Source organism: Zeus faber (assembly GCF_960531495.2).
Source record: "Zeus faber genome assembly, chromosome: 1".
In the NCBI taxonomy this organism is placed as follows: Eukaryota; Metazoa; Chordata; class Actinopteri; order Zeiformes; family Zeidae; genus Zeus; species Zeus faber.
The window spans coordinates 19038049-19048767 of NC_137193.1; the positions used below are offsets into that span (position 1 = coordinate 19038049).

At 42.3% G+C, this 10719-nt stretch overlaps 2 protein-coding genes across 4 annotated transcripts; both read right to left on the minus strand.

Annotated features, from left to right (window-relative positions):
• Positions 1-1043: 1043 nt before the first annotated feature.
• mrpl24 (mitochondrial ribosomal protein L24) lies at positions 1044-3558 on the minus strand. Of its 3 annotated transcripts, none has more exons than XM_080005494.1 (6): positions 3440-3558; positions 3079-3265; positions 2515-2610; positions 2018-2121; positions 1786-1916; positions 1044-1527 (listed from the first exon to the last, which is right to left on the minus strand). In XM_080005494.1, the coding sequence occupies exons 2-6, from the start codon at positions 3259-3261 to the stop codon at positions 1391-1393; spliced, it is 651 nt and encodes a 216-aa protein (XP_079861620.1). In that variant the 5' UTR covers positions 3262-3265; positions 3440-3558; the 3' UTR covers positions 1044-1390. The 3 variants fall into 3 exon arrangements, with proteins under 3 accessions (XP_079861620.1, XP_079861621.1, XP_079861622.1); XM_080005495.1 differs by having other exon boundaries at positions 3484-3539; XM_080005496.1 differs by having other exon boundaries at positions 3079-3262; positions 3484-3526.
• Positions 3559-5555: 1997 nt separating this feature from the next.
• On the minus strand, positions 5556-10719 carry LOC307242611 (hepatoma-derived growth factor-like). Its single transcript, XM_080017129.1, has 6 exons — positions 10453-10719; positions 9742-9818; positions 9154-9292; positions 7939-8097; positions 7676-7837; positions 5556-6232 (listed from the first exon to the last, which is right to left on the minus strand). The coding sequence occupies exons 1-6, from the start codon at positions 10537-10539 to the stop codon at positions 6212-6214; spliced, it is 645 nt and encodes a 214-aa protein (XP_079873255.1). The 5' UTR covers positions 10540-10719; the 3' UTR covers positions 5556-6211.

Consider the following 10719-nt stretch of genomic DNA (forward strand, 5'->3'; position numbering starts at 1 on the left):
ACCATTCATCAAGAAAGCATCATATGAATATAAAAGTTCCATTATTAATGCAAATGTTAAGAGGAATTGAAGGAAGGTTTCTGAAAAAGCTACGTGGCCAAAGTGGGTACAAGTTTCCAGTTCCTCCACTGGGTAAGAACATCTGGAAGGTGAAACAATGACTAACTCTCTCCACGGGCTCCTGTGCGGCTATAAAACGCCTTACGCCGCCGACACTTCCCCTAAAGACGCCACAGCAGACCATCTAAGTGGTCACCGCTCCAGGAGTGTGGGCGTACACAGCAACACAAAGGTGTGATGCCTTGGAAGTTCATTAAGGACGGCTAAATAATCGTTAAAAATAAAATAAGCAAGAACATCATTTTTAGTTTGAGAGATTTCTAAGAATGATGCTTTTAAACCGTGTCCCCTATGGTCCATTAGTGATATCGAGACAAGGTTGTGAATTATATTTTTAGACTAAGATGAGGTCATTGTGTTGGCTCACAAGTTGAATCGGTATATTCGGAGGGTTTTGTTGAATCTGCGTGTCTGTGCACTGTTCTCCCAAAGCATTTCCTTCTGGATTTATTCTCCTACTTGGTAGTTGGACAAAATAGTCTATAAGCATAAGAGTTATGGAGTACACCATGCATCATTATGTTACATAACAAGTAACAAGTTTGAGCTGGTACCATGAATAGGATGATTAACTTATACTGTATTTTATACCCTTTCCAAAACGGGAAGCACACCATTTTTTCAAATGTACCTGTGTGTGAAAGTGTATCGTTTTAATTTCGCATTTTGTTGTATTATCACAACATTACCAGCTTTGTCAACAAAGTTGAACTTAATGTAGAATAATATCTTCTCAAGGAATACAATTTGAGAGTTTGCAGTTTAAGTTGCATGAAAAAAACCTCCATATCAAGTACAAATATATTATATATCCAGTAAATATAATGAAGATGAATAAGGGGCAATGCATAGATAGAATACTCCCCTTGTTGTTATTGCATTGCGGTTAAATGCATATTAATAAAATCCCAATCTTTGAAAGGTTTGGTTTATTTGTGATATTTATTTATAGTAACTTGAAAAAAACAATAATAATTTCAGATAGCATTCTATGGTACAAAAAGATGAAGGAATTTGGAGGTAACCAAGTTGCAGATCAAGTACAGTGTATTGGCATATCCATTTCCCCCAAATGTTGTGTTTTTTTTCTCCACAAATATGAACGTTAAACAATCTTTTTAAACTCCAAGCTGTTCCTTGCTTGTTATCATTTCAAGTATCTTTGCAAAACGCCTGTTTGAAGACTCTGCATTATAAAGCATCTTCAGTTTTCCATCCAATCGGAAAGAAAATAATAAGCATAGTGATGATTGTCTCTCAGGTTCTCCTCTCAATACCAGTAGGAGGTCTGCTGCCTTCTGTGCTCCTGGATTCCCAATTTCTCCATGACCTCCTCCTCCAGGGTTTTCAGTGAGGGAACGTAGGTCTTCTCTAATGTGTCGTCTGGACTAGTGTCTTTAGGTCCGTCTGCAGAGGCATCAACAAAATACTAGTGAGATTATCCTCACAGGGAACCGACGCACACATCCACACGGAAAGTGATCAAGAGTGCATTAAGGTTCCAAAATAGCTTATGTGCATATTAAGGAATGAAACATAAATCTTGCATTTCCCAACTTGCAGTTAAGTGAGTCATTCAACCAGTAAGATCTTTGGCAAGACCCTATTCGAAGGTGAGGAGTTCCATACACATAAATAACAAAATCATCAAAAGCCGCTGCTCACCTTTCCACTGCATCGCGACAATGCCATCCCTGCGTTCTACAACAGGTTTGGGGATGATTCGACCGGTCCTTAGAGAAACTCTGACCTTTTCTCCTTCCTCTGTGTACTTCCACTCGACCTTGGTGGGGCTCCTGAAGGTTCGAGGTCAGCGTGTCAAAACCAGTGCAAATTGTAAAGCTGACGCCAGCGATACACCTGCACCAACATCCACCTACGGCCGCAAGGCTCTTACCGGTCTGTGGGGTCGACCAGAGCAACGCTGTGAAGCAAGAGCGGAGCTTCGCTGGGGATGTAGGTCCCACGGTGATCTAATGTTTTGCCGATGTACCTGAAATGCTGGGTAGAGAAATCATACATGACTTTGGACTCCCGATTTGTAAAAATCAAAAAGTAACGGCAAACAAGGCGTTTCCAGAAGAGCATAATTTAACAACTATGCAATGGCGCTGTCAAATCTGCTCAAATCTCACAGCCCTGCTATTTGGCTCCATCTTATGGAGCTAAAAAGCAAATGCACAGCAGCCATGGTAAAATTAAGTGACAGTACATACGCCGAGGAAATAATAATTCAAAAAGATATTATCAAAGACATTACAGATTTTTTTTTTTAATGTTTATTTCTAAGAGAACAAATCTATCAGCTGGTGTTCCTATTATATACAAGGCCTTGCAGCCTCCAATATACACCATGATTTCCCAAAGCGAAAAATAGGATTATCTTTATCTTACTGTGTTAAGGCCCTCCACAACAACCCAGTTTCTTTTTCGGACAACCTGGACCACCTTGCCCTGTTTCCCTTTGTCCTTGCCTTTTAGGATCTCAACCTGGGAAAACAATACAGAAACAACGAATGCAGGCCTCCCACTGTACAATTACATCAGGAGAATGACCATTCTGCAACATTTCAGATATCGCAAAAGCTTTTGGCAACATATTATGAGAATTTCTTTGGCTAAACTGAACAAGATAGATGAGCCTTTCAATGCAATGAAAACAACATCTATACATTTCAAACATGTTGGATTAATTTGGATACATACTTTATTCATACCTAGAGGGAAATTGAGGTGTTATAGCAGCACACATTTGAACAAATATGCAAAGCAATAAAATAGAAGATAGAATAGAAAATGGAAAAGAATCGACCATATACAAACAAAATGTGTGCATGTATGCAATCACGTGTAGTGCATGAGAACTATACGTACACAGGGTTATGAGCAGAGCCAGTGTGGCGCATATTATTAGTACGATCCTCCTAGACTCTCATGTAAAAATATGATTTCACTCACCGTGTCTCCTCTGAAGACAGTCCAGTCCTCGGTGGTCAGAGGCTCCACAAACACCTTCCTCCTCTTCTTGCCCGGTGGGTTGCGCCGCTTGGCAGCCTCCGTCCAGGGCCGGTTCATGCCGTAGCGGTAGTCCTTTGGAAGGACCACCTTGGCTGCCATGGACAGGAGAGCTGTGAGCCTCATTCTGCTGGAGGAGAGAAGGGAGACAGGAGCCGGTGAGGGTCCACCGCAGGGAGGAAGACATGCTAAGCTAAATGCTATCCCGCAGGTAGGTCAACGTTATCCCGTCAGCTAGCGCTGGCTAACCGCGCTTAGCAACGACCCGTGTCCTCTAACAATTTCACGTTTATTTACTAATTACCTGCTATCTGTGTGGTGGAAATAACACACGGCACCCCTACGTACGGTGGTTGTCAATGTCACATGCGTATTCCAGTCCCCAACGCTGGCCAGGCTGTTGCTGCAGCTGCTGCTGCTGCGCCCCCGGCTGGAGAGGAGGAGTGAGGCCAGGGTATGAAGCGCCACCGGAGCGCAGCTTTTCACTCCAAGTGCAAATACCAAGAGACAAAATGACTCCAGTGAGAGGGAAAGTACCACGTTGGCATGGCTACTCGAGTGAAAGTCAATAAGAGCACGCTGCTTAATGTGCTTGCACAGAGATAGGATACAGAACAAAGTGCTCTTAGTGACAAGGGGTCACCAGCCCAGCGTCCGTCCCGGGGATCCGACGTAGAATTGTGGCTTTAGACTTTTCATGCTGGTCATCGGATCGTTTTTAAAACCCTTACATGTCGATCAACTTTAATTCTGCCGTTTCAGAACGGTCGGGCGATGGGGGTTGTTGCGGTGTGGCGAATGGACAACTTTTAGAAACGCATTCATTCATTATTAATGGAGGCCATCATTGGTGGTAGAGCAAACCAGGCCCCACGGGCATCAGGTTCAATGGCAAACCCTGTGGGCGTCGGTGTCCGCCGTACCGATGACGGGTGTGTCCCTAGGAATCGCACAAGGCAGCCCTTTTTGTTTGGATAAAGCAGTCATTAATGTTGTGTGCCACGTGGACGTCCAGAGAATCGATGCCCCCGGTAGCACAAGGCCAGGAATGAGGGAGGGAGAGATTAGCCCCCACTGTCCTTCAAAATCCACACACGTTTTGTCATATTTCTGATAAATTTGGGGCATTGTGAACAAAGTTTAGTAGATGTGTCTTGTAACGGCTTTAAACCACACGGCTGCCTAACACGGATCGAAGAAATGATTCCACACAACAGCGATTTTTGTAATCAACATGTTTATTAAATGGCCTGATGACTACAATGGTAAAACTACGCAGCAGACTAAATCGAGTGGTATTCAGCAAAAAATGACAAGGTGAGGACAAACCGAGGATTATACCATAATCCAAAATGACATCCAGAGTTTTCTCCGTAAAACGCATGAGCGGTGAACTTGGGCCTTGAACACTTTGTGTTAGAAGTGAGTTCAGGTGGAAGTGGTTGTCCGGGATCAAGATTTAACGAAATGGAAACTGCATTCGAAAGGTAGTCAAACCATGGGCAGAACATTTAGGGTTATTTTTAATCTAAGAACTGAGGATATCTGCATGTTTGAGGTTAACTCCTGTTTCCTAATGTGTCAGGTACATTAAATCACTTAAAACAAGCAGTAGAAATATGGCAAGCAGTAAAAACAAAATGACCAAGACAAAAGCAAGACCCCACAAGGCTCGACTAAAACTCTACAACTACCACAGAAAAACTTCCAGAAAAAAAAATTGCCATGGTAAAATAGAAACATTAGATACTTGTATTTCACACGTTCTCTTGCTTGAAAGGCTTGTGGATTGAAGGCCAAAACACCAAGACTTTCGAGGCGGTAGGTTTCTGGAAATGCCAGGAGGAGCCAACGAGCACCAAATTAATTTTTCTTGCATATACCTGTGTAAATCTTTTTTTTTTTTTTTTGTAACTCAACATATTCTAGAATCGCTCTTATCTCTAATCTCTCCCTCTTATTATGATACCTACTGCATAAAAAATAAAAAAAAATAAAAAATAAAAAAACATCTTCATAAATTGATCGAAAGCGGTGAGAATTTCAAAAGGGAAATAACAAAAAAATCAAAAAAGAAAAAAAAAAAAAAAACACGACAGCAAAAATCGAACACCGAGCTTCTTTTCCAAATGCAGTTTCTTCACTTTCAAGACCAGGATTTTTTACAATAACATTCAGGAATGTCTTTCTGCGTTCATCTAAGCACGTCAACAACAAATAGTTACTCTGAAGGGAGAAATCCAGAGAGAAATACACTACACGTTCAAATCTTTCCAAACACGGAATCCTAGTAAACCGTACGCGGGACTGAGTGAAATAAATTGCATAATTTGGTCACCTATGATAAAGCATGCAATGCATTAAAGAAATAAAAGCTTGGTAGCATAAACACTTCCTACAGTGAACTAGGCGATGTGTAATGATGAAAATAAAAATCACTTTATTAATTGAAATCTGCTGAAAAACTGGGTGAAACTGACGAAAGGCAGAGGGGAAAAAAGCAAAAGAACCCTCACCATCAATACTCTACATACTCTATTAAAGCTAAAATGAGAAAGAAACAGTTGTATTTTATGGACACATTTTAAACCAAACGGTGTAATGGTTTCAGTCAATTATAATTATATGGAGGAAAGCTCTCTTTCAGTTAAAAAAAAAAAACAAAAAAAAAACTATTCTTATTTCAGTTGTAATTTAGATTTCATTATTAGGAATTCAGTATGTATGCCCACAGAACTAAAAATACATTTGACACCAAGCATCAAGACTTTGTGATTATGTAATTGCACTTAGAAATAAAAAATATTTACACACCAAAATGTCATTTATAAAGGAGCCTTAAAGTGCTCGATTAAATTGTTTGAAATCAGATTAGGAAACTTTCGGGATATATGATACCCCAAAATTGCAACTGAATGTGTTGTTTGTTTTATTTTTCAATACAAACATTTTAGGTTTTAAAATTCCCCTTTGAATTAAAACAGCAGAAACACAGCGATCCTGCAGCTCGGTCGTTTCGATGCCTCAGATTCCCACGGAGCAGAGCGGTCCTGGGCTTTTCCACTCAGATTTGGTGTTAAGCGCTGTCCGTCACAGGCTGCAGGAGAGCAAGGAACGGATCAGTGGCACATCGATTATTCAGTTATTTAACAAATGTACCTTGTAGTCATCAGCACGTGTCACATTTATAATATTTGTCATTTCCAATGTTTATTCTATAGTATTCAACTTACTGCATTATGTTTTAGGAATCAGTTAGTTGGTCAAGTAGAAATTCTTAGGTAGGTACTGTGTTCAGTCTAGGACATATTGTGTGTAAATACCGGGTGCGTTGCATTGATATGTATATGTATGTGACGAATAAACCTCTTGAACCTTGAATCTTGAATCAATGACCCATGCAGATATGAATTCAGGTTGCCTGCAGGTATCAGTGAGTTAAATAGAATGTTTGAAGGACTTTTTAGGACAAATTTGAATACAATTTAAGATTTTTAATTTTATTTAAGAGAACTAGATTAAAGTGAGAACGGTTAGTATAGAATTGGTATTTTCCCCAACAGGTAAATATTAGGCTCAGTGTTAGGACTTAGGCTTGGGCAGACGTTTTTGTTTTTTTATCGGCTAGGGAAAACCCTGTCGAGCATTGAAACGGCGTAAATGCAGTTTACCATGTTCACTCACAGTCCATGTTTAACAAGTGATCAAATCACGCTCACGTGAAAGGAGAACTGCACGTACAGCCCCTCATGTCACAAATCAGCGGCAGAACTGCTTTACGGCAATATTTTACGTTACGGTGCTTCACAGTGTCTGCATGTGGGAGCAGCGCGAGCATGGGACTGAGTGTAAACAAACGGACGGTTTGTTCACACAGTCAGGTGGCGTCAGGAGGTAGAGCGGGTTGTCCAGTAATCAGAGGGTTCCTGGGGGATGCCCCGTTCCTCCTGGCAGCAGGTCGAAGTGTCCTTGAGCGAGACACTGAACCCTAAAGTGCTCTCGGTGAGCTGGTGTGCACCTTGCACGGTTGTCGCTGCCATCGACGTATGAATTGTATTGTAAAGCGCTTTGAGTGCTCGCAAGACTGGAAAAGCGCTATAAGATGCGGTCCATTTACCATTACCAGCGTTCGCCTCTGACAAAAAAAACCATCCTTTTTTCCCCCCATTGTAAATAGCAATTACAACGTCCAAACATACAAGTACAGGATAAATAACCAATGTTTTTTTGTTCATTATACTTATTTAAAAATCGGGACACATCCACTGTAATATATGTGACTTTAAATGTTATTTTAACCCTTGTGTATTGCGCAATTGGATGATCAAAATTTTGCACGATCGCCCACGCCTAGTATGACTATAGGGTTTGATATTATAAGAACTGTGGAGTCTGACGCAGAAGAACTTGTTTTGACAACAGGAAATATATGGATAAATAAAATCACAGACAAAGTTTGTGTTGAGATTATGAACTTCCAAATTCTAATTTACAAATATTTTAAGACATGTTAAGGAGAAGGAACCGTAGAGCCACGCACCTTCTCTGCAGTCGTCTTGTCGCCGTCCGCTCTGGACTCGCTGGGCGCAGATGGCGCGCTAGGCTTGGGCCCCGCCACGTCGTTCCGCTTGGCCTCCGCGTTATTTCCGTCCACCTTCGAGTCTCCTTCCCCTTCTGTGTCCTTCAGCCGCTTGGGAGACGCCTACGTGGGGTGTGAGGAAGAGTCAGGGAGCAAGTCGGACAAGCGGCACAAACAATCTCCTCGCCGCGCGGCGGCAACGGCGACGATGCCCAGGGCCTCACCTCTGTCGACTCGCCGGCTTTTCTTTTCGTCCCGCCGCGCTCGTTCTTCTCATCGATGACGAGGGCGCCTTCGTCCTCGTCGCTGCTCCCGTCAGCGTCCGCCTTCTCTGAAGCTCCCGTCTCCTCTTTACCCTCGGGCAAGCTTTCCTTTTTGTCCGGCTAAGAGAGAAATGTACATATCAGGGCAATAAAAGCCAACGTGAATCTCTGTTTTTTTTAATTCTCTCTACAAAGTTGAGCTGATGATATGGTCAAGTGCTGCAATACTTTATTATTTAGCTGTTCGTGACAAAGCTTTGTAAGAGCTTCAATGCTTTTTTCCCCACCAAAGGAAAATTGCACTCATGGTAGAATAATTACATTACATTTTCAATTCCAAATTAATTAGATTTAGTATACAGCTATAGGCTATTTACAGCATATGCATTTGCGTCACATCTCACAAGGGCACCAGAATACTTCTTACAATTAAGATATGGAGCAAAAAAGACAGGGATGGTGGCTGGGAAAAGCAATTTCCTTCTTTGTAAGTGTTGTTTTTAGAAAAGTGCTATAAAATGTAAGTTAATTTAATTATTAAATTGTATATTCCAAATATGTTAAAGTGTTCATATTCTCCATCGTGTGCAGTTCTGGTTTCACATTTATCATCATGTTTTTAATTAAAAAGATGTAGGGACATAAACAATGAACCCACCGTGTGCCAGGCGATGTGAAATTAACTTCACTTGACAGAAGAATTTGTTTTAGTGCGTTGAGTGGAAAAAGAGAAAATCAATTTGAACCCAGAACCTTCCATGTGCCCTGCTCCACTACAGAGGCACACAATTACTTCAGATAGATACCATTTTTGTTGGTAAAACACTATTTGTGCGTGGAACACTCCAAATATTAGATTAAAATAGATTATTCTCGAAGAAAAGAAAAAAAAAGACTGAATGGTCTCTGAGAGATTGTAGAAAAATGGACAGGCATCTTAAAATCTTGAACTATTGTTGTGAATATGCATTTATGTATCAGTTTGTTGTTCATCATCATTAAAATTGACACAATTTGTCCAGTTCCTCCTTATTTTAGCTCACTCCTTTGCAATTTGTAAAGCAAATTGGTGTATAAACTCAAATTATAAACAGGCAAATTGAAGCATGAACAACAACAAAAACACATGGCTGCATACTTAGAATAAACCTTATATATAATATACCAAATACACACCTCATAGCCCTCGTGCGTGACTGTCGGGTTGTTCTCGATTTCCCAGAGTCCCTCACTGAAGCCTTTCCTCTTGTTGGGTTTACCAAACTTCTCCTTGCATTCATCGTAGGGGAACAAATCCTTCGCCCCCAGGAAAGCCCTGGAGCAGGAAACAAGACATTAGGACCGTTAGTCCACTCACCTACGAACACACGTGCATCATATTGGTTCAGGACAATTTAAAACATTTTTAATTGCTCAACTGCGTCGCCATCGTTTGTTCACCAAACACATTTCTTGTTTAAAAACCATCCTCAATTTAACGTCAGGTGCTTTTTTAATTTACAAAAATAACTCCCAACCACTTTGACTTTAAGAGTTTGTTTCCCATGTGATGCCAAGAATTAAAATCACATTTTAACTCTTCCACCTGATTGGTATAATAAAATATATGCGCCTGAGCTTATTTCCTGCCATAACCACTATCCAAAATCCATTTGGCCAAAGATTTGACAGGGGACTGTGCAGCGTGCCAGTGGGGAGACGATCAATAACTGACCGAACGAAAGCTGCAGTGGCTCCGATGTGCTGATAACACTCTTTACTCACGTTTCGTGTGTCCCAAAGAAGAACACTTGGTACTTGTTGGAAGGGGACTTGACTGCTCCTTCAGGCAGTTCATCAATCTGTGGGCAGGCAAACAACAACTCAGTGAACCCTACACTCGATCTCCAAACACTCTATGCGACTCCAACGGTGCAAAACAGAACCTCACAAAGTGCAGGCGAAGAAAGACAAAAAAGACCCGCGATCGGACCACCGTGTCAAGGCAGGCAGCCGGACATGTGTTGGGGAACCACCAAGAACCAACTCTATACTTTGATGTGAAACGCACACGGGACGCGACTTGGTGCTTTTACGGCAAGAAATTGGAGCTCAGTCGTGCGACTAATATGATGAGGACAACAAAACGTTCACACCGCCCGCTGAGCGAGCCCCCTGGTTCGGTGCAAAACAAAACTAAAACAATAAATCGTTCTCAAAAGTGAAATAAACGCACTCGGCCGGTCGCCCCGACTACACGCGCGCTGTGTGATCGATGGGCGTTTGGAAAAAAAGTAAACGAGTCGGCCGAAGTGAATCGATGGGCTGCGCTGAACCGAGACGGTCGGCTAACCGCAGCTTGGCCATCATGCTAACGCTAGGTAGCTAGCTAGCTAGCGTTAGGCCCTGCGCGTGTACATGCGGGCGTGTGCGCCAACGCGTGTGCACGGGGGTGACAACTGAGATTTTAACGGATTCGGGGGCGTCGGTGCTCACCCGTGCGGGCCAGTGCGGATACCCCTTCATCTTGGCGAACACCAGATCCCCGGGCTTGTACTCCCGCTGCCTGTTGGACCTGGGCATGTCTGGGTTGAGGTCTGTGTGCAGCAGCCGCCGGGTGTTTCACGCTCGACTACTCGTTTGATTCGCTGTTTGGTTTTCCGCGATCGGGGTTTCCGCGCAGGTCGCCGTGTTTCCAGTTTGTTCCCAGTTTCGGTCGCTCGGCCTCCAGATTCTGGGAGACTGTTTTGGTTTGAAATTGAA